This window comes from Neopsephotus bourkii, unplaced genomic scaffold (genome assembly GCF_033783945.1).
Source record: "Neopsephotus bourkii isolate Nb327-2 ecotype Australia unplaced genomic scaffold, CSIRO-AGI_Nbou_v1 NB_1038, whole genome shotgun sequence".
Lineage (NCBI taxonomy): Eukaryota > Metazoa > Chordata > Aves > Psittaciformes > Psittacidae > Neopsephotus > Neopsephotus bourkii.
In genome coordinates this window covers 383,649-407,850 of record NW_026901527.1, presented here as the reverse complement: position 1 = coordinate 407,850, position 24,202 = coordinate 383,649, and the positions used below count along the sequence as shown (strand labels likewise).

The 24,202-nt window shown below is 39.2% G+C and overlaps 1 protein-coding gene across 1 annotated transcript in view; it reads left to right on the top strand.

Annotated features, from left to right (window-relative positions):
- Positions 1-24,202, top strand: part of MCTP1 (multiple C2 and transmembrane domain containing 1) — a 112,900-nt gene that overhangs the window by 34,829 nt on the left and 53,869 nt on the right. Inside the window, exon 7 of the mRNA XM_061360986.1 lies at positions 19,532-19,651. Coding sequence (XP_061216970.1) covers positions 19,532-19,651 — 120 coding nt within the window. The remainder of the gene's footprint in view (positions 1-19,531; positions 19,652-24,202) is intronic.

Here is a 24,202-nt window from a genome sequence, read left to right as displayed (position 1 = left end):
ATATTCAGGTCATACACAGGTTTATGTAGACATACATACAGTTTGTGAAGCATTATAAAATAAACCATGTACAGGCATGGCTGGTAGGGTTTTCTTCTGTATATTGCATTCTCTGTGTTTCCGTTGTTAGTGTGTGGAAAAAATAATGCTTCACCAAACATGACAGGAAACCGTTTAGCTGCTTCTCTGGGGGATATAAGTTATCTTTCTTAACTCTTCATAATTAGGTAGCAGTAGGTAGAAATCTGCTGGGGTCTGTGGCACAAATATTACAGAGAAATATACTTATATGGCTCTATGGTAGATTCCTCTAAACTTAAAAGAAAGTCTCAAGTGAGGATATAAAACAGTACCTCATGATAAACTTACCCTAAGGCTGCTATAGAGCACTTTTGGTTTTTTCCTACCTTACCTGTTTTCTCTTTCTGCCTTGTTTTTTTTTGTGTGTGTGTGTGTTTGTTTGTTTTTTTTTGTTGGGTTTTTTTGGTTGGTTGGTTGGTGTTTTGTTTTTTGTTTTTGGTTGTGTTTTTTTTTTTTTGAGTGAACTGATCATTTTTCATTAATTACTCAGCATATAAATACTACGTATACCTCATTGTGCATGGGGTATTACAGTGATGTGAAACTTGCATTTCAGGGATAATCATGAGCAATGTCATAAGAAAAAGGGCATTTTTAATGTTTGAAGTAATTTAAAATTTACCTGGTCATCTATTTTAAGATGTTCTGTCCTGTGATGACATTCAAGCAATTAGATCAAACTCTTTTTAGTAAAGGGCAGATTCGGTCCATGTGAATGTGTTTACCTGAAATACTCCTCTCTTGGGGAAGAATGTCTTCTATTATCAGGCAGGTCCACTGAGCAAAGAAACAGCAATTTGTCACTGTCAAGACACAAGATCAAATTTTCAAAGGAAAAAACTGGAATGCAATCACAAGCTTTCACAAAGCAGACATGGAGTATTGTAGTCTTACTTTTAATGTATTTTTCCTTTTGAAATTTGACATGGATAAACATTATCAAAGTACTGGGTTAGGCAATTACCGATACTACTTTATTGTAAGATGTGGAAAAACCCATGGACGGATTCTGTTCTCATTAGGCTACTTTTACATCAAGATTTTTAACAGTATTGGATTCTCCACATGATTGCACCTTTTTTATCAAGTTTAAAGTATTTTGTTGCTGAGGCCAGTTTGCTGGGGTAGGCTGCCAGTGACATCATTCTCTCAGGAGAGGAAGGATGACGTTTTTTAGCAATGGCACTTTCATTCAGTCCAAGTCAGTACAGACAGGAGCCAGAGGTCACTGCTTTCTGGATTTCTGACACCAGAATGGCTGTGGCTGGGTCTGTATCACCACATCCATTTCTGTCATTTTCATGGTATTGTCCTGGCCAAGAAATGGGTTTTCTTCTGCTAGCATTGAGACGCTATTGCCTCAAATTGTAGTGTAGCGAAATAAAGGTCCAAGAGAAGAGAATGTAAGAAGCTTACAGCCAGTTCTGTGATCTGAAATCTTTTATCTTAACATGGTAGTATTTTAGAGTGGGATGTAAGCACTGCTCTGGTTTTGGCTTTCTGCACTCTGAAATAGCTGATTCTTTTCAGGTTACTTATGCCTTCATAAAAGTAAGGTCACCAGATTAATTTTTACCTACCCGTATTGAGAAGTCTGTTAACTAAAAGCCCCTAATACAAAATACCCAGCTATTTGAAAAACAACAAAGAGGGTTGTTTGGAAAACTCACAGTTCTTGAAAGTTACTACAAGTTGATCTGAGAATGACCTTTCTTACATTTCTATCCAATTTCTCCTTGATCCAGGGTGTTTGTGCAGAAGCTAGCAAGACGGTAGCACCAAGGAGTGCCAAGATGCAATCCCACCAAAGTAATCTTAAAGATATTTTTTTTTTAGTGAATTCCTCATGATTGAATGAACAAACCTAGTGTTGCAAATTATATACTTTTTTTTTTTTTAGTATAAAATCAGTGGCAGTGTAATACCTATCTGTTTTCTACCTGTATTTTAAGTAGCAATAATTTTTACCTCAGCAGCCAGTGTTGTTAAAATACACACACTGTATTAACACAGATTTACCTTTAAAGTGAAAAAAAATAATCTTGATTGTAAATTGGAGCAGAGTGTGTTAATATTGACTTTGTCAAAAGCAGCATTAAATCAAGAAGGGGACTGTACTTTTTGAATATTTATTATAAGTAGTAACGCTTTGCATTTTATTATTTGATAGAAAGCTAAGCCATCAAGTGAATCTGAGCCTGTTTATTTCACAGCTACTTTAATTTCACCTTTTTTCCCCTTCTGTGAATGCTTAAAACCCCCTTTTCTTTCCAAGTCTATTTAAGACCAAGACCTAAATCAATCCTAAGTGGCAACCAATTCTCGAAGTGTTGTGTGTGGCTGTGTGTTAGTTGGCTGAAATAGATTATGCCCTTGTGTGTGGCATATTGTCTATGGTAACTTTTAGTGTGCATAGTTTGCAGTGGATTTCATGTTTGTTTTCATGTACTGAGGCAAATTCTCAGTATGTCTTCAAATTATCTCCTTGGGGGTGTTTTTTTTTCCTGAGCTAATCCTGACAGACTCTCCCTGCCAGTTTGCCCATCATCAAGAACAGGAGAACACTACACATGCAGGAACTTCTGTGCTTGGGGCTGTATGCAAATTTAATGCCCATCTCGTTTCTGTTTCTCTTACATGGATGACAGACATTTTAACAATAACTTCCACATTTCCCCATGGAAATTCCATTGTATTACTATATGTATATGAGTGCATACATGCATTTACTTCGTGTACGTGTTAAGTATGATATCAGGAACACCTATACTTGAAAATATGTTTTATGCCCTATTTGTGTATTTACATGCAGCTAAAATATTTGTAAAAAAGCTTGTGTCAAGAATGCAGTCATCAAACAGGTCTTTATCAGAGATGTAGCTAGATTCTGGGGAGACTTATCAGATACTTAAAAACAGCGTGGAAAACGTAATAAACAAGAAATTGACACTGAAAACAATTCTACAGCATTTGGGACTTTTTTGCCTTCATATAGTAGCGAAACAGCATAGGAAATAAGCTTTTGTTTTCTGATGTTTGAAGCAGGTACAATCAGAGCAAATGATATTCCAGCAATTGCAAATAGAGCTTTCTCCAGATATGTTGCAATCTTCATGACGGAAATGAATTCTCTGTGGTGATAGAGGTTTGGGAAATGCTGTGATTAGCTGAAGAGCTTCTATTTCTCCACCCTGCTCTTTAAATGCAGTAACCACAATGTGGGTGCTTTGATTTGACTGGCACAGGTGTAGCATGGAATACTCATGGTCACTTTCCCCTTTCTCTGTGTGTGCTTCTGTGTGCACATCCATGCTGCCTCCTGACAGGAATTACAAGAGGAAGGGGTCACAACTTTGCTCCAGCTGGAGATGAGACACGTGCCTGTTCCTCAATATCTATGAAACTAAAAATTGGTTATAATGGTTTCTATGTTTAAATTTAGGTAGCACAAAAGTCACTCTTCAGAAGAACTTTGAAACAGATATTCCAGAAATATGGAGGGAGGTTTTAGGAGTTTTTAAGTCTGTGAATTAATACAGACTTATTACAGTCTACAATAGTATACAATAATAATAATGTTTACAAGCTGTGAATATTATTTCTTCTTTTGATGAGAATTTTTTTCCTCTGGAATTCTTGGTTTACCTGCATGCTAAAGTTGTGTTTCAATAAAACTTTTCTTCTTATTAGTCATCATTCATGTTGCATTTTGGCTCAAAAAAGCCACCTTTATTGGGATACTATTTTTTTACTTCAGTGTACTGTTAGAAAACTTCTGCTTTTTTTTTATCCTACTCGAGGTTGGAATGACAATTTCATGGTGGTGGTGTGCAGAAGGAAAGCAACAAAAAAGCCCTGTATGTAAAATCAGAGTTGTTTTCCTTTCAATAAGAGTAAATGTTACGTATCATTTTGACCTGGGCAGAAGAAGTGCAGAGTAGTAGACAGCTTTTCTACTTTATCTCATTCCTTAACTGTGCAATGGTATAAATGATCAAATGAGGTACTGAACAATGAAACCTCATCCCAACAGTGATATTACTAAATTATGTATGTGACCCAAAAGACCTATGTAAGAAGTGTAAAAATTGAATAAAAAAAAAAGTGTGGAGGAAAGATTTCTGTGCTATGTAAATACATGGTGGTGTGTGCATACATTTCAAATTATGCTTGCACATAATGCGTATTTATCTCTTTATCTGGAGCTAGTTCATTTCTGTTTCAAGTTGGTATGTGTTCAATTTGGAGCTATGGCTTCCAGCTGTGGTGATTTCAACCTCACCAGTATTGCAAAAAACCTATGGAATCACACACAAGTATGTCTTTGCTAGTTAAATTCTACTGAGAGTTTTCAAAGAAACAAGAAGTTTCATGCTTCTAAGATGTGAAGAGAGAATGCTGGAAGGGACTCATAGTTTGTTCTATTTTGGACAAACAGTGCAGCTATGAAACTCTTAATGAGGAAGACAGCTTTTGTGATTATTCCATAGAGACTTTTGCCAATAACTCACATCCTGATCTGGTTATACACTCAAAACTCCTTCTTTCTGCCTGGTATTTATAGTATTTCTTGTTGATGACAGCCAGTAGGGCTTAACTAAGGGGAAATCCTGCCTGACGAATTTGGTGGCCTTCTATGCTGAGGCTGTGGAACTGATGGACAGGTTTAGAGCAGTTGATGTCATTCACTTGGACTTGTGCAAAGCTTTTGACACTGTCCTGCAACAGCTTAAAGTCCGGCTGGAGACCAGTAACAACTGGTGTCCCTCAGGGGTTGGTGTTCAGACCAATCCTGTTTAACATCTTTGTGAGCGACATGGACAGTGGGATTGAGTGCGCCCTCATCAAGTTTGCCAATGACACCAAGCTGTGTGGTTCAGTTGATAGGCTGGAGGGACGAATGCCATCCAGAGGGACTTAGACATGGTTTAGAGATGGGACAATGCCAACTTCCTTCATGAAGTTTAACCATGCCAAGTGCAAGGTCCTACACCTGCGTCGGAGCAATCCCAGGCACAGCTACAGGCTGGGCAGAGAAGAGATTCAGAGCAGCCCTGAGGAGAAGGACTTGGAGGTGCTGGTCAAAGAGAAAATGAACATGAGCCGGCTTCAGTGTGCGCTTGCAGCCCAGAAAGCCAACCATATCCTGGGCTGCATCAAAAGGAGTATGACCAGCAGGTCGAAGGAGGTGATCCTGCCCGTCGACTCTGCTCTCGTGAGACCTCCCTTGGAGTACTGTGCACAGTTCTGGTGTCCTCAACATAAAAAGGACATGGAACTGTTGGAACAAGTCCAGAGGAGGGCCATGAGGATGATCAGGGGCTGGAGCACATTTCATATGAAGACAGGCTGAGAAAGTTGGGGTTGATCAGCCTGGAGAAGAGAAGGCTGCGTGGAAACCTCATAGCAGCCTTCTAGTATCTGAAGGGGACCTATAGGATGCTGGGGAGGGACTCTTCATCAGGGACTGTAGTGACAGTACAAGGGGTAACAGGGGAAGTTTAGATTGAATATAAGGAAGATCTTTACCGTGAGGCACTGGAATAGATTGCCCAAGGAAGCTGTGAGTGCTTCATCCCTGGTGGTGTTCAAGTCCAGGCTGGACAGAGCCTTGGGCAACACGGTCTAGTGTGGGGCATCACTGCCCATGGCAGTAGGATTGGAACTTGATCATCTTATGTCCCTTCCAACCCTAACTATTCTATGATCCTATGATTATAGATTATTTCAGCAGTGTTGTCTGTGGTTGAGATCTGTCCATAATCTCTTCAGTTGCTTTGACTTTATGAGTCTTCAAATGCTGGGGTTGAAAATTTTCACTTAGCCAAAGTAGTAATGCAGTTTCTGACATACAAAAATAATATGCTCACCTTAAAATACTTGTAACCATCTTGAGACTGAATTCCTGTATTTTTAAACTTACCAGGACTTACTAAAAAGGGATCAGTTACTGATGTCAAAGTTTTGCCTGTTGCTTTCTGCCTGTGCGCTGGCAAATATTGGCCAGCTCTTGAAAGTGCCTAGCCCATGTGTTGTGGTAGACATGTTCACTGTGTCCTTCTGGCTACTGTCTTCTTGTTTACACTCTCTTCCCCTACCAGCAGCCTTGGTTTTCCATCCTGTGTGAGAGAAGGCCACATGAAGGAGCTGGAATCCAGAAAATCTCTTACGTTTTCTCTGGGGCCTGCAGTACAAGAAGGGTATGGAGCTGCATGGACGCTTCCAGAGGAGTCCACAGAGATGCTGTGAGGTCTGGAGCAGCTCTGCTCTGGAGACAGGCTGAGAGAGCTGGGCTAGTTCAGCCTGGAGAAGGGAAAGCTCTGGGAGACCTTTCAGCAGCTTCCAGTGCCTAAAGGGGCTAAAGGAAAACTGGAGAGGGGCTTTGGACAAGGGCCTGTAGGGACAGGACAAGGGGGAATGGCTTTAACCTGACAGAGAGGAGGTTTAGATTAGACATTAGGCACCCTCCTATGAGGGTGGTGGAACACTGGCACAGGTTGCTCAGAGAAGCTGTGGCTGCCCCATCCTTGTCTGTGGCCAGGGCCAGGCTGGACGGAGATTGGAGCAACCTGGTCTAGTGGAGGGTGTCCCTGCCTGTGGCAGGGGGTTGGAACTGGATGAGCTTAAAGGTCCCTTCTAATCCAAAAGGTTCTGTGATTCTATGACTGTGTCATATCAGGACAAAGAAAAGGAATAGGGATCCTGATCCAAAACTAGGTATTTTTTGGGAGGGAAGGAAAAGTAGCACATCACATTATAGAAAGGGTGGGAAAGAGGATGAGATAGACTTCTGCTGAGCATTGTGACAACTGGGAAGAGAGACAAGAACAGGATAGAGAGGAGTGCAGTTAGTGAGATGAGACCCATCAGTGGAAGGTGAGCCAGTTTCTTACCCGTGGGATCTGGGTAAAGACAGAAGAGGGGGAATAAGGGAAGGGCATCAATTGGAGCTGGCCAAAGGTCCAATGAGAGGGAGTAGCAGAGGGTGGAGCAGTCTATACCTGCTGGAATGCACTTTCCTATAGAATAGGTAGTTGAATTCCCGAGTCTTGTAAATACCTTTGATGAGCATCAGCAAAACATTTGGCCCACTTTCAGATGCTGTTGTGCCGACAGTGGCCCTGCTCAGTGTTACCTGAAGGGGTAAACTCTGACCTGCAGCTCTGAAGAGCCCAGGCCTGCTCACAGACCATCATTGTACTTCAGTGTGACAGGCCAACTCCACAGTACCTTAGAGGATTTTTTAAATCCTAGTTGAAACTACCACTGCCTTCCTCTCCCTAATGTCAGCAGAAGCTTAGGTGGCAGTCAGGTACAAGGGAGTTAAGGAAGAAGAAGTGACATCAGAAGGAGGCTCTGCTTAAACCTCAAGTCTGCTCCCTGTATATTAATAAAAATACAAGGTCAGTATTTATACCATGCACACTTCAGCTGCTTCGACTATGGAAGTCACAAGGTCAACTCTTCATCTTGCGTTTTCAAGGTGTCATCATTATTTTGGCTTTCTAGCAGTGCAAAATGAAGTAGGGAAGTGAGGTTTTTCAGAAGTGTGCAAATCAACTAAGCATTAGTGATCTCATTCGGAAAAGAAAATGTACTCTTTTTGCCCTAAGGACAACTTCTTTCAGAGACCCTTTATTATTAATATATGCATTAGAACTTATATAAAATTGCAAAAAAATCTCTTAGAATGGGAAGTGGTGGGCAACTTAATAATTAGAGCTTCTGTAATACCATATTCAGCTGGTTTAGCTTGACAGAAAGATTCTGGGACCTGAATAAGCTGTTAAGGTATAGAATCTGTGTGTGAATAATTACAGGTCTTCAGTTCTGCTCACTTAAATTTTTGAAATGTCTAATGTCAGGCTTTGGTGCTTTCAAGGGGCACCCTGATATGTGTAGCACCTTTAAACACACACACACACACAAAATCTGTCCTTGTTTTAACACCAGTGCTCTCATCATGATGTTATTTTGCAGAAAAAGTTGAGAATGTAGCAATGGCCATTAAGAATGATGATGCACTGTTCTGTAGATAGCAATAAAATTCGAATTCCCCTATTCACCTTTTACAGATGTGCTTTAATATGAGCATCTATAAAATGTACTGTTCTTCACTGGGTAGTAAACATTATTGATGATGCTGCTGGCTCAATAAATGTTTTTTTTACAGCTGTAGAACATTTCTATGTTAAAGTGCAGCTCAACATGTTGGACTGGTAGACGTCTAAATAAATGAGGTGTAATGTTGCTGAAACAATGAACTACTGAAAGGTGAGGTAGATTCTAGGAAACATCATGTATTTGGGGTGCACAACTGCACTTTCTGCAAACTACTACAGTGTGGAGATAGATGACTGTAAAAAGGGAGACAGTTTGGGTTGCAGCATTTGCTGGCTGGAAAAAGTAACTATAAAAACAATAGGAAAGTTGCCAAGGCACACCTCTTTGTGCTAAGTATGATTTAATGTAGTTTTGGAAATAGAAGTGTAATTAAATTTATTACAGAGAAACAATTGGAAGGGCATGTTTGGTTTTTAATAGCATGAAAATATATTTTCCCCTGCAGAAGCATTACCTCAACAAAAACAGGAGAAAACAGTTTTCCACTTAGGATCATAAAAAAGAGAATCTTGTCTTGTTGAATTTGTTTGTCTGACAAATTACATTGCAGGCTATAGATTAAAAAATTTATTTCTCAATGTATCTGGCAACATTGAAGCTTAAAAATTGAGTTTAAAATGTCAAAAAAATGTGTAGGCTGTTTAATTACATGGTTTCCTTTATTTTAGATGGGTTGTGCCCTAACTAGCTTACTGGTATCCACAGAGCTTGCAGTGACTGCTATGAACATCTGAGTGTATCCACCTTTAATTCTCTTTCATCCTTCATATTACTTCAGTTTTTCCTGCACCTTGTATGAATGGTTACTTAAATCTAGCCAGAATGTTTGGGGTTTTGGGTTTTTTTTTCCTGTAGTTAAGAAAAAGAATTAATTATTTGACAGTCTTCATGCAGCACCTCCAGTTCCTCCAAGATGCTGGTTTTCTGCCTGCCCTTGTTAAGTGGGGCAGTTATGTGGCTATTGAGAGAAACTCTTCACAAGACCAAAAGTGCAATTGCCACTGTTAGGTGTGACTAGCGTGTTTCTTAAACAGGTACCTGGCTCCATTTGTTGCACAGCTCCCAGCTGTTCAGAGTTTTGCTGTTACAGGAAATGGTGTATGAATTTGGTCCACTCCTCAGATGCACCTGAATGGAACTTTGAAGACTAGAGGAGGTCTGCAAAGTTCCTAAAAGGAGCAAAGAAGTAAACTCAGCCAAAATTCTAAGTGGTGATAGAGTAATCACCAAGGGTTGTTTTTTTTTTAATTTTTTTTATTTATTCATTCATGACTGTTCTACCAAATTGTAAAGGTATTAGTAAGAGTTATATTTGCATTCCTTTCTGCTGTGTATTACAATGGAAAGAGTCAGACAGAAAATGTACAGGATACCTTACATTTCACTGGCATAGGCTGCCCAGAGAACCTGTGGCTGCCCCATCCTTGGCAGTGGCCAAGGCCAGGTTGGACGGGGCTTGGATCAACCTGGTCTAGTGGAAGGTGTCCCTGCCTGTGGCAGGGGGTTGGAACTGGGTGAGCTTTAAAGTCCCTTCCAACCCAAACCAATCTGTGACTCCATGATGCTGTCACATGTACCTCATTGAAATATATTGAGTTTATACTGTTTATGCTGATAGCAGAATCTGTTGTTTTATTTATAGTGCAATTTTTACCTAAAAGTATGCGAACATGCATTAGCTTCCTGAGGATCTACTATAGCCAACTAGAGAAAACCACCAGCGAAAAATGAACTTAGTTTATTTCACATTTTGTTTAAAGAAAGTACTGCAAAATATAATGATAGCTATCCTACCAGGAAACTGAAAATACTTGCTTATCTTTGTGGCCTTAGCTCAGGGACAGTCTTACTGCTAAAGAATTCAGGTTGTTCAGACACCTGGAGCTGCCTTGCTCTCCCATCTAAACTAGTATTCTCTGCTGACTTGTTAGTACAACCTGCAACATTAATCTGCACAAGGACATTTAGAGGCTTGGTAAATACTCGATAGAAATATATAACTAGCATGCTAAGATACAGATACCTCTGGCATCTGAATAAATGTAGAGATCGTTCCAGGTGGAAGGGGGAAATACGACAGGATGTCCACTGTAAAACACTGTAAAGAAACAAGTTATTAGTAGTATCAGCCCTGGATTAGTATTAGAGATGCAAATAGAAACAGGCACACATTGCTGGTGATGCTGCGTATAACTCTGCAAGGTTTCAGAACTGAAGTTTGGTGGGGGGGAATGGGTGTGGAATTCTTACAATCTATGAAGCAGAAAATTAGAAATTCACAAGACAGTCTGAGAGACGAAATCACAAAGAATGGTAAGGTAGCTGAAATGTTTTACTCCTTAAAATTTATTTACAAAGTACATTAAAAGGTAGGAAGATATTTTCTTGTGTGAACAACTGCAGGCTAGGTCATACGTGCTTGAGGAAAGATGGTCAGCGAAAACCTAGACTTTAATTTATTTATTGTTTTACAGTTATACCCAACCAATAGTCCAGAAATCATAGAACAGCAAAATTAAGCAGTTCATCAATCACAAGCGTGTAAATCATCCTGGAGAGCTCACTAAGGTTGACTGATGTCTTGAAAAGTTAAAATAAGCCAACATTAGGTCAATTTAGTTGATACCAAGTAATGGTGGCAAGTGGCACCTTCTATAATGGCTTCTAACATGTACAAAAGATTTTAAAGAAACCATTAGGGGCAATTGAATGTCTACATGTGTTAATGCTGTAACGAATGTATGTTCTCATTTTTGAAAAGCAGTGGCCTTACCACTTGGTGATTCTCCTGTCATCCTATTCTTTGATGTCTCTTTTTCTTTTTCTTCCCTCAGAAGTCCCCAAAACATACCATATTTATAAACACAGATTAAAAAAACCCAAACAAAAAAAAAAAAAAGACAAGCCCAGAAGCAGCATAAAGTTTTCTTGATTCAACTTAATTTCAGCCCTGATTAAAGGGACAGATCCAGAAAGGGAGTTCTGTGTGTGAGCAGTTGACATCTCCAGGACACCACAGAAACCAATGTGTTGATGCAGTTATCTCCAAATATTGTGGAATTGAAATTAAAGAATTTAGCCCTAAGTAAAAGATTAAGCCAGAGTACCTTCACTATGATAAGGTCAGTACAGGTCTGGTGTGTGAAATAAGCCTTCAGAACAGCTGATGGAAGTGTCTCTGCTCTTCTATGGAAGCCACTGTTTTTGTTTGCTCCAGACATGTGGGTGGTTATCAAACCAAAAATCAGTATCTTTGTTTTTTATCACTGGAAATCACAGACTGCCCACATACTTTTAACCATATGATACTAGTCTTCGTTCATACAATTTAAATTTTAATGCTGGCCCTTTCACTTCTGACAGACATTTGGCAAAGTGTAGGCTTTCCTATAGTCAGTGTAGGTTTTTCTACAACCAAAGGACTTAGTTTTTCCCTGACTAGACTTTCTAGTATCTTAATGGTCCATTTATTTTGATGGTGTCTCTTTGTGAATGAATAGTGAGGAGGGGTCTTTTAGTTTTTCTGTAGTACAGTAAGGGTGAGCACAGTAAACATTTGGAAGTTTAAGTAGTTCACAGTGAGCTTTTAAAAGTAATTGACTTATTTTTCTTTGCAAAAAGTAAATATGCAAGTCTTTTATCTTTTCAGTAGTTGGGCAATGATAACTATTTCTACCCTATTAAACTTTTTATAGTGTTTTCTTGAAATGCTGTATGATTTTCATTCATCTCCAGAAATGGATGGAGAATAAGGGAGCAAATTAAGAAAAAGTTGATCTGATGCAGTAATGGGATGTAAAGAAGATACAGCATTTGGAACAGCTCCCAGCAAATATCCTGAGTATGTCTGTTGTTTAGATTACAGTGGACGTACAGTGAAGCCCTTCTCAGTAAGCCAAAGAAGATGATAGCAAATATTTTTTTCTCTATGCCCAGTTAATAGCTTTTGGTGGACAGTTTAATTTTACAATCTTCAGGAGTTTGGAAGGAACAGGAGGCAGGTTCAAAGCCTGTCAGCCCCTGCTGAGTATATCAAGCTATAAGAAAGGAAGGGGGCAATTCATTACACATAAATAGCTATAATTATCTAGCATGATCTATGTTGTGATATTACACTTCACGTAAAGTCAACACTTTAGAGATTTCTTCTAAAGTGGCACATAGATTTACACTTTCAGCAGTCCCACCCTCATAGCACTGCAATTGTAACACAGGAGAAGTATGTCAGATAACTTTTTTTTTGGTAAAAGGAATGTAAACATAGACTTGTGACATAGACCTGAGTGTAAAAAAAAAGAAGAAAAGTTAAATAATGATTTGAAATATACTTTGTAGAAATATTGGTCATAATATGACACTTCCAACAGAAATGGCATGTGTGGTTCTGTAACTGTTAGCAAATTCTTAAGAAATTTTAAAATTAGGAAGGATGGGATTCATTTCCAGGATGGGAAGAGGTATGTGCAATAGGGGGAGGGCCAAAGTACCTCTTCTTAAAAAAACTAGGGTAAAATTTGACCATTTTAATTACAAAATTACTTGAATCGTAGAGCTGGTGACTAGCCTTTTCAGCAGAACTGTGCTAAAAAGGTCAACCCAAGAGCTGTATATGTAAATATATATATAACACAAAGCAAAATCAATCTGAGGACAGACATTCAAAACACTTTTTAACTTGGAAAATAATTAATGTGTAGAACAGTCTTCTAGGTAATGTCACTGAAAAAAGGATATGGGTCATTCGGTAAACAGTTGGGTATTGTTCAGAAAATGAGTATGAAAATGCAAGAGGTTTGATGAATCTAATAGCACTCCTGTTCGCCATGCCTTTGATCTAATGTATCCGCATTAGGCATTTGTCACTTGATGCCAGGTGTTATTGCTCATAGGGAAAATACTATCAATTTCTCTTAGTTGTCTGCATTTTAGCAGTCTGAGAGAACAAATCTGTATAGACGTGCCCTGAGAATGGCAGGAGGCTGTAAGTATGGGAATGGCCTCAATGAACCATATTTTGCCCTTATAATTTTCACCTGGATACCAACTACACAGCTGTAATAATGCAGTTCAGAAACTCATAAGTGAAGGGAGAAAAATGACTGAAGAAATTTCACAATGAATTGTTTACAGCAATAGGGCTTTTATATAGAATCATAGAATCATAGAATAGTTACGGCTGGAAAGGACCTTAAGATCATCAAGTTCCAACCCCCCTGCCATGGGCAGGGACACCTCACACTAAACGATACCACCCAAGGCCTCGTCCAACCTGGCCTTGAACACTGCCAGGGATGGAGCATTCACAACCTCCCTGGGCAACCCATTCCAGTGCCTCACCACCCTAACAGGAAAGAATTTCCTCTTTATATCCAATCTAAACTTCCCCTGTTTTAAGTTTTAACCCATTACCCCTTGTCCTATCACTACAGTCCCTAATGAAGAGTCCCTCCCCAGCATCCTTATAGGCCCCCTTCAGATACTGGAAGGCTGCTATGAGGTCTCCACGCAGCCTTCTCCAGGCTGAACAGCCCCAACTTTCTCAGCCTATCTTCATATGGGAGGTGCTGCAGTCCCCTGATCATCCTCATGGCCCTCCTCTGGACCCATAATTCATGTGCTGTTTAAAATAGTACTGCATTCATGAGGCTCAAGGTCTTGGAATTGTTGGCATTCCCAAAGCAAAGTAATTTCACTTCTGCAAGAGAAAAGTATGCAAAAATCAAATGTACATTTTTAAGCTTTTACCTAGAATGTTTTAATGGTGCTGACAATTTTGTAAAGACGCTGTTATGTTACAGTATGATGTAATTGGACAATAGAATCATTGTGAAGGTTGTTCAGATGAAAGAACTATCTATCTGCAGCAGTATTTCAAAAAAATCTGGGTGGGTTGAAGTACATCAAGTGAATCACACTTAATTGTCAGACTTCTTTAATAACTAATGGTACACCATGCATAGATGAAAGAAGTGAGATGAAATAGATCTGTGGGTTTGTTGTACAGCTTAGTAATTTGGAAAAACCATGACCAGAGGTGTCCTACCTAGGAAGAAGTGGATTTCTATTTTTTTTTTCTATCTTTTCATTCTTCATCTATTTTTTCTATTTTTTCATTCTTCTAGATGTGGGATCCAGGTGCTTTAATGAGAGTACGTTAGGTCTTTCAAATATACCAAAAGTTTCACCAAGACTGGTTTTAAAATAAAACTTTACCCAGTTTGCTAATATCTTACTATTATTTGTAATGGAAGTATCTCCATTTTCTTTCTCCACATGAAATAGAAAGAATGAGAGAAAAAAATCTAAATTGTGGAGAACTGGTTTATTCTAATTCCAGTAAAGACAGAGAAGAAGAAGGAAATCCAGTAAGGTTGTTTCCGAGTTAAAGTAGTTCTTAAAGGATCAAAATACTAATTATTTAGCATTTCTCAGGTTATGAGGACCTTAGGCATTTGAAAAAGTGAACCAACATTAATCCAAGGTTGCACTGAAAATCTGTCGAAATAATGCAGGTGGGAATGACATTAATTTTTTCCTGTATTTTTTCTTTTACATAGTCCATTCTCTTGCTGTTTTCAAGTTGACTTTTGCCTGTTTAAAGAAACGGGGTAACAGAGAGTGTGTTGTATCCTCAATCTTTCAGACGCCATCTTGTTGTGGCACTCAGGTAACTGGAAGTGAAATTGCAAGACTGCTGAAAAAATCTGCTGGAGGATGCTTTAGAATATGTTCAAAAGGCACATTTTTTCCAGACTCACCTGCATAAAGGCACTGCATTTGAAATGGATTTCCATAACTGTTTACATTAGTACTAGCACGTTTGAGATCTGATACAGTTAAAAGAAATGCTTCCTTTTTAATTTTTTAATACAAGTGCCATACAAGATGAGAGGAGTTGTGATTGCCAGAGGTAACTGACTAGTTTTGTAATGGAAGAAGCTGCTGATTCTCCAAGGTACAGCAGAAAGTATTTTCAAGTGCTTTGTTGTATAAACACAAGGCAGAATTTTACCAGAGCCCTTAAAACTGACAATACTGTCGTAAAGTCTATACCATGAAGATATGGGGGTTATCTTTCACTCTTTTTAGTCTTCTGAGAATATGCCTAAGGGGCAAAGCCTCAGGAAATGCAATTGTCCTTTTAAACTTAAAGGGTAAATGGACAATCTTGTCATTAGAGCACAGTGTTTGGAGCTGCCAAAACACTGCGCAGCCAACTTCTGTATTTCCAGGGTAGTCAGGAGTTGCGTAATGCATATAATGCAAGGATATGGGTAATATGTAAATGAAGCATAAGGATCTTTTTTGAAAATGATTAGAGAAAGCCATAATTTGACAATGAGGCTGCCGTATGAGTGGCATCCCCTGTGTATCCTGACACTGGTGGGAGTGCTCATAGCCCATCACACTGTCCAACGCATTACAGCTCATGACTATGGTAGTTGACAGTGCCAATTTTGAGAGCTCCCATGCCAGCCTAGGGCTGGCCAGGCTCACCCATGGGGACTTCCCCTTCCCTGGGAAGAAGAAAAGCTGGCATGCCATCAAGGTCCCTTTTCTCTTTCACCTGAAGGTTGCTGCAAGGCTGCAGATTCTGGAAAGCTCCCTATATCTCAGATGGAATCATCTTATGCCTGGTCCTGTGACTGTCACCAAACCCAGGTAGTTCTGTGCAGTGAGCAGTTTCTAGATATTGTCAGAAGATTCTCAAGCAAGAGCCACATCCCTGGCAGTATTCAAGGCCAGGTTGGAGTGGGCTTGGAGCAACCTGGTCTAGTGGAAAGTGTTCTGCCTATGGCAGTGTGGTTGAAACTGGATGGCTTTTAAGGTCACTTCCAACCCAAACAATTCTGTGATTCTATGAAGCAGCAGTACTCGCAGCCCTGCCTTGTCATCTGCACTGCTCTATCCTGCACCTGAGGATGTGGGTTAGAATGAGCTTCTTCGTAAGTGTTCTGCTCCATTTGCAGTCAAAACAGAAGGAAAAGAAAGAAATAACATGAGCTGAGAAATGAAGGGGTTAATGCTATGAAGCCTGTGGGTGCAAACAGGGTTCTGTTAAAAATGAAATTGAGTGGAGGTAGATAAAAAGAAATCTGAAACAAATTTTCTGTAGAATATGGCCTTTCCACATAGGCAGAAATCTATCTCTTCACTTCTGTCTGAAGCGAGAGTCCAATAGAGAATCTCATCTCTTAATTAGAAAGAAAAATACTTATCAAACACATCTCATCACTGGAAAGCTAATGATCCACAGCTGCTAGTCTGAAAGGGAAGGCTTTTTTTCTGAACAGTAGGAAGTGTTAATCATTTTAGATGAGATTTCTTTTTAAAATATACTGTAGTTTGCAAAAGAATAGGATATTCAGTATTCTAACTTAAATTATTTTTTTAAGTGTTATACACCAGGGATAGTGTCATGTGTTTCCCTGAATGATCATTTAATGCATGTGTCTCTCACTGAGAGTATCATCATAGAATCACAGAATGTTTCGGGTTGGAAAAGACCTTAAGACCATCTAGTTCCAACCCCCTGCCATGGGCAGGGACATCTCCCATTTTACCATATCACCTAAGGGCCTGTCCAGCCTAGCCTTGAACACTGCCAGGGATGGGGCATGTGACGTTTTAAATGGCCATTTCATGCCTGTGACTCTGAAAATCTTGATCTTGTGGGGGAGAAGAAAAAAAGTCCTTCCTTATATTCTTCTGTGTAGGGAATGGCAGCTATATTAAACTGTAACCTTTGAGACTCCCACTCCTCACTTAAAATAGTTGGCTTGTTTCAGTAGCAATGAGGCTCCTTTTTTAAATGATACAGAGCCATTATTTTCTTGGAAGAGATCATACTAGATACAGTCCATGTTTCAATAGATGCCTTACAAGCATAGGCAAGTCTATAAACTGACCTTTTAAACTTGCTCAGTAGCTTTTCTGGATTTTTACCCCCCATACTTGTTTAATTGTGGAATACATAGGATTTCCTCCCTTCCTGTGTGAAGGTTTCTGCATAGCACTACACTTCTTTCCTCGCTTCCCCCCAGCTACTGGGCTCTTTAAGTCTTAGTCCTGTTCTGCGCTATATTTTGGGTTTGCTCATGTTTACTTGTTTTTTTACAAGTTTTGTTTAATAATAATACTAATACTAAAATACTGATACTGGGAATCTGCTTGCTTTCTCCCATGTGCATTTCATGAGTGCATTTCTCTTCTGGGGAAGATAGGCCATTTGGCTTGCAGTGTCATCACTGTGCTGTTCTCACACAGCACACATCTCATTTGCGTTGCAAATATGGAGTCCCTGTTTTCCTAGTGACCGGCTGAGACAAGTGCCTGAAAGGAACTGGTTGAGATTCAGCCAGACTAGATGGAAATTGTATGGATATTACTTGATTTTCTTTCCATCTTTCTAGCCAAAGTTCAGATGGGACCATAGGAAAGACTCTATGCATTGCCATTTCTCAGCAGGTAATCTCCAGTACTTGGTTTTCTGATACTTGGGTCCTATTTGCCAAATTCGAGAGCTCCCTTCAGCATGCATCCATTGACTTGAATCATTTCTGGGGTTAAAGGGTGCAAGGACTATTTTCTTTACTTTTGAGACATAAATTCTATTGCAAGTTGCCTTTATCAAATTTACTGCATCAAATCTCTATAATCTTCCTCTCAGAACAGTGGTTAGCAAGCTCATAGAAGAACTCGAATTCCTTGAGCTGATGTTTGCTTCTTATTCATTACCATTTCTGACAGATTTCCTTTTAACTAAACAACCTAAAAAAGGCAGTTTTCTTTCAAATGAAAAACTGTTAGAAGTGCTGGCATCCTCTTATCTACGTCACACACACACACTGCTTTTTTACTTCTTTCAGTATTTATTATGTTTGACTTACAGTCTCACAGGACTTCCATATGTATAGCGCTTAGTGGTAGAAGGTAGAGCATGAAGTATGTTAGCTTATATTGAGAAAGAAGACTGCCCAAAGTGCAGATTATTTTTTTCTTTTACACGGAACCTTGTGTTTGGTAAGAGTATTTTATTTTAACTCTAAGCAAAAATCCAGAATAAGATTGTTAAAATCCCCATTTTAGTCTTAGATTTACCTTGGTGGCTAATTTGGGAAAATGAGCGCCTTTTAGTTTACCTAGTATTCTCTAACTACATTACCTTTTAGTTTACGTAGCTATTGGCATTGCTTTAGTTCTGTGGCACAACACCTTCTTTCACTTTAGTAGGTATTAAAAAGACAAATATCCAAAACAGTAATTATTTGGATGATAAAGGCTTAGTAAGATTTCCAGCTGTGGTACATAGTGTGATTTGCTATAGTGCTTTCACATTCAGTTTTTGTTGTATTAGAAGAAAACAAACCAAAGTTATGGCTAGAGCTGGCTAAAATAGGGGTGTTTTGTTCACAGGCAAAACCAGATGTAAAAACATTTTCAGTCTGACCCCATCTAAGTTCAGCTATTTTTAATTCTTTTCTGCAAAACAATAATTTTGTACCAGCACTAGAACATTCAGGCTTCCAAAAAGTCATGTCTGTACCACCTGATGGGTCTGACAGACCTCGTCCAGCATTTGAAGCTGATCAAATTTCCATAGCAGAGATCTGAGGTGTATAGATGGTTTCTCTTGGGCTGCGATCCTTGTGTGGCCCTGGCGCAGGAGAGTATCCCCAGTTACCAAGGCACATGCTTCTGCCAACTTCCATCCATGCAGCACTCGAGGGTGCTGAGGAAACATTTCAACAAATCAGTTTTCAAAGGGGTGGACTTAGGTGGCTTCTCAGCTTTCTTTTTAACTCTGTTTTCAGGGAGTCTGTGGCCAGCACTGTTTTACTTGTTTTCATTTTTACCTTTTAGTGTGATTTTTTTTTTTGCAAGGCTTTTTTTCTGATTTAATTATGTTGCTTACTTCTGCTTGCTTGTGTGACATTACTACTAAATGATCAAGTTCTTTCTTCTAAATAGATTATTAATTTTTATTCATGGAAATAGCTAAGTTTTCTTTCCTAAGTTGTAACTTTATTATCATGCTATTTGCATTATTTTACCTACATAAGCATTATTTTACAACACAACAATTAATACAATTAATATTCCTCTTAGACTGCATCATTTTTCCTTTTGCATGAATTAAAGTATGAGCAGAAAGTGTAGCAGTTGTTTCATGCGGGTAAGTGGCTGTTCAGCAAAGTGGTTAACAACTTTCCTGTCTAAGGAGAGGTGGGATTCCTTAGAGTTGTCTTAATTTATTAGTCTTAACTGTGCACAGTAGTTTAATGTAATGCTGATTTGAATCACTTTTTTCTGCTCTGTCTTCCAGATTTTTCTTTTTGTGGTCTGGAACTTTGAGCTGTACATGATACCACTGGCTTTGTTGTTGCTGCTGGCGTGGAACTACTTCTTGATCATATCAGGGAAAGATAACAGGCAACATGATATGGTAAGTCTTCTCTACTTCAAGAGCATACATGTCCTTTTATTAACCAGACAAAATGTTGTAATTGAATTAACTATGACATCTTTTTGAAAATGTCTCAGTTCACAATGCTTGATGGACAATTTTCCCACCTGCAATTTAATTTAAATTTTCTCCGGCTGTCCAGTAAATATGTTTGGTTTTGTTGAAAATATTGTGTAAAAATAAAGTAGAACATGTACTGTCCTTAGAATCTGGTTTGTGTGGGAGCAGAGATGAGAGACGTGACCACCTTTTCTGTGTTCAGGAGAAGGCACATTCCTTGAAAATGTTTTTGTGTGCCTAAGTCCTTATGTTGCATTTTTTATCTCACATATTGCAGTTAAAGGTTGAAATTATTCCAGTTTCTTGACAGTTTCAGAATGTATCACATTTTATTGTATTTCACAGTTCATCAATAATATGTTAGCATTTATTGAGCTTAGCATAGGACTTTCTTGTTATTTTATTCTCATGTAATGCTGTCACTTAAATGCATATAGTTGGGATATAAAGTAGCAAACATTTACTAATAACTGCCATTTATTATTAATAAAAGCATGGTTGAGTACTACATATCAGAAGTTGAAGTTGTCTCCATACTGTGCAAATTTTCTAGTGTCCAGGCAGCTTAAGGATTTTGCATGTATACTATTGCTGAGACTGATGAATTTGATATTTACATCAGTATTCATATCCCAAAAGCAGTGTACTTTATAGGACATTATGATCTGGATGGATAACTGGATAAGTGGGAAAAAAAAATGTGTTAAATAATTGGTCTCAAAGGATAGCGATTAATGAACGTTGGTTACAAGTGGAGTACAGCAGTGTACAAGGGCCTGTCATGTTTAATATGTTTGTCAGTTACCTGTAGGAGGTGGCAAAGTGCACTCCATCCAGGTTTTGGGTTACGCCAGTTAATACTCTGGATCTGCCAGTCAAAGGTACCTAGGTAGGCTGGAGAAATGCAACGGCAGGAACGTGATAAAATTGTTTGCCGATGACACCAAGCTGTGTGGTTCGGTTGATATGCTGGGGGGAAGGAATGCCATCCAGAGGGACCTTGACATGCTTGTGAGGTGGGCTGATGCCAACCTCATGAAGTTTAACCATGACAAGTGCAAGGTCCTACACCTGGGTAAGAGCAATCCCAAGGCACAGGTACAGGCTGGGCAGAGAAGAGATTCAGAGCAGCCCTGAGGAGAAGGACTTGGGGGTGTTGATCAATGAGAAAATGAACATGAGCCGGCTTCAGTGTGCACTTGCAGCCCAGAAAGCCAACTGTATCCTGGGCTGCATCAAAAGGAGCGTGACCAGCAGGTCAAAGGAGGTGATCCTGCCCCTTTATTCTGCTGTCGTGGGACCTCACTTGGAGTATTGTGTACAGTTCTGGTGTCCTCAACATAAAAAGGACATGGAACTGTTGGAACAAGTCCAGAGGAGGGCCACGAGGATGATCAGGGGACTGGAGCACCTCCCATATGAAGATCGGCTGAGAAAGTTGGGGCTGTTCAGCCTGGAGAAGAGAAGGCTGTGTGGAGACCTCATAGCAGCCTTCCAGTATCTGAAGAGGGCCTATAGGATGCTGGGGAAGGACTCTTCATTAGGGGCTGTAGTAATAGGACAAGGGGTAACAGGTTAGAACTTAAACAGGGAAAGTTTAGATTGGATATACGGAGGAAATTCTTTTGTGTTAGGGTGGTGAGGCACTGGAATAGGTTGCCCAGGGAGGTTGTGAATGCTCCATCCCTGGCAGTGTTCAAGGCCAGGTTGGACGAGGCCTTGGGTGACAAGGTTTAGTGGGAGGTGTCCCTGCCCATGGCAGGGGGGTTGGAACTGTTCATTCAAAATATTTGATATCTGTGCCAACTATTTTTTGTTTGGCTTTATCACATGTAAGTTGGGAACTAACTTTTGATTATTTGAACTTGGTTATCATCGCAGTGAGCATCTATCTTCTATGAAGTGATGCCTTTTCTAATTAACTCACCAAATCTTCAATAATATCTCAAGTCCTTAGCTCAGGTCATTAGCACAGTATCATTAGATTAGGAGTCATTTAAATATTTCTGTTTTCTTATGCAGAGTGTAAATATTAACTGAATTATTTAAGCAGTGTTTCCTGGTGGCTAGAGAATGCTTCAGGATTCACTCAATATGGCTTCTGTTCCCAAACCTCCAGCGATTCCTTGTGTGACTCAGTGAATTCATTGACTACTTATCTTAGGAATTTGTTCAGAAGTTACTTTGACATCCTCAAGCTAAAGATAAGACAAAAAGATAAATATATTAGTTTGTTAACTTTTTTCACTCACTAGACAAGTACAGTTAGAAATCATATGCACTTCAAATTTGTTTAATGTCTATTGAAAATAGTTAAATTTGGGACCTCCAAAAGTAGCTCAGCAGGGTTAGTTTCCATTGTAATATCCCTGCAGGAAAACAGTTATCAATTGTCTCATCAATTCAGGCATTAGGGACTTCACTCTTCTGTGGGTCAATGAAATAGTGATCACCATGTTTCTCTCCAAATATGTCAGAGGGAACTTGTTTGACTATCTCTATAAGCAAGGTATCATTTGCTGTCTTGGGCATCAGTTTCTTTGAAGTAGTTTGGAATTTACTTTCCTGTGAAATGATTCACCTGCCAAATGGTCTGGCTTACTCCATCATGACATAAGCCTGCACTGCTTGTTTGAGTGAGAGTGTGATACTTTTGCCATTTACTCTGACTCCTAATAAGTAATATGCACAAGTCCTGTCTTGAATTATAAGAGCAATTAATTTGGGGCACGGGGGAGCCCAAGTGTATTTACTAAGAGGAGATAACTCTATTGGGAAGCCAGACAGAAAGGTGAAACAGCATCTTAGGTGTTAGTTCTTTCATGGACTCAGCTGGACTCTTTGTAGGATTGTTCATCACTGTGGTTTTAATTGAACACTGGCACAGACTTAAAAGAGAAGCATTGGATTCCTTGTCTTTTATACATTTAGATTAAGATTGGTTGTGTTTCTGAAAGATGTGCTTTCATGAAATATGAACTCTTGCATTAAATGTGTAAGCAGATGTAGATAGATGTAGATTTAGTGGACAGTTCTGTTCTGTTAGAATTCAGAACTGATCTAAATGAATGAACTCCTGGCATTGGGTCATATGGCAGGTATAAAAAAAATCAGAGAGTAAATTTTTCCTTCCCGTATTAAGCAAAGCAAAAATCACTAAAATGGCATTCTTAATGCCTTCCTCTGAATTTTGCAGTAGTATTTTTTCCCTGAAGCTTATTCTCCAAAGGATCCTTGCACTTCCTTAAAATATAATTCCTAAATATCCGACCTCACAAAATAATTTCTTTTTAGCACCATTGCCATTCTGCTCTTAAACCATCACCACCTAAATGTGAAAGACTAGAACAGAGTGGATCTTACTGCTCTTATCCTTTTTTTCCCTGCTAGCCCTGTGCTTATGGCAGGTAGGGGGTATCAGAGCAGGGCACAGTGACAGACCACAAACTAACAGGAAGTATGCTGGGGCTTAAAGATTCTTGTATTTTCATTCTTTTTAAGAAATTACTTAATATTTCGATGTTTTCAAATGTGTTGGACAAAAACCCCCACCTTTACAGCTTGGAGAAAACAGCAGCACTGCTGACTGGGATCACTTCTCAGTGGTGCCCAGTGACAGGGCAGGATCAACAGGAACAAATGAAAATACACAAAATTCCATCTGAACATAAGAAAGCACTTTTACTGTGAGGTGGTCCAGGGCCACATTCCCCAGGGAGGCTGCGGAGCCTCCATCCATGGTGATATTCAAGACCTCACTGGACATGGTGCTCGGCAACCTGCTGGGAGGTGACCTGGATTGAGCAGGGTGTTTGAACTTGATGGTCTCTGGTCGAGTAGGGGAGTTGAACTCAAGATGTCCCTCCTGACAACCCCTGCCACTTTGTGATTTTTCTGACTGAAGATACTAATCTTTCTCTCCTTTTGGTCTATTATTAGATAGGGTTGGGGTTTTTTTCCAAGCAATTTAAATTTTAATAGAAGAACAATGCACAAGCCTGGAGTTACCTTCTGCCATATATACCCCTATGGAGAAGAGGTTTAATCAGTTCATATTCTGCATTTACAGTTAATACTTAGAGCCTTTAAGGGTGTATTAAATAGCTAATTTCCTCTTTAAGTTTTAAGTTGCATATGTCATTGCATAGAAAATGATGGTGAACAGCTGGGAGTTAATGTGCCATACAAAATTTTTATGAATGTGTATAATAGAGTATATACACATTATTGATCTTGTAAGCGTGGTATACATGATACATTCTTTAATTTCACTGGAGACTTTTTTTTAAAATAGGCTTTGATGATTTGTGTTTCTGGAGTATATGTTTGTATTAAAAGTTGGGCTGGACAAGGTCAGGATGAAATTTTGAGAATAGGAGAAAAATACTGTTGAAAACAACCTTTCATTCTGAGATTTCAACCAGTTTGTGTGGGTACTTTCTGTGTAGTCATCCAATATGATATGTATAC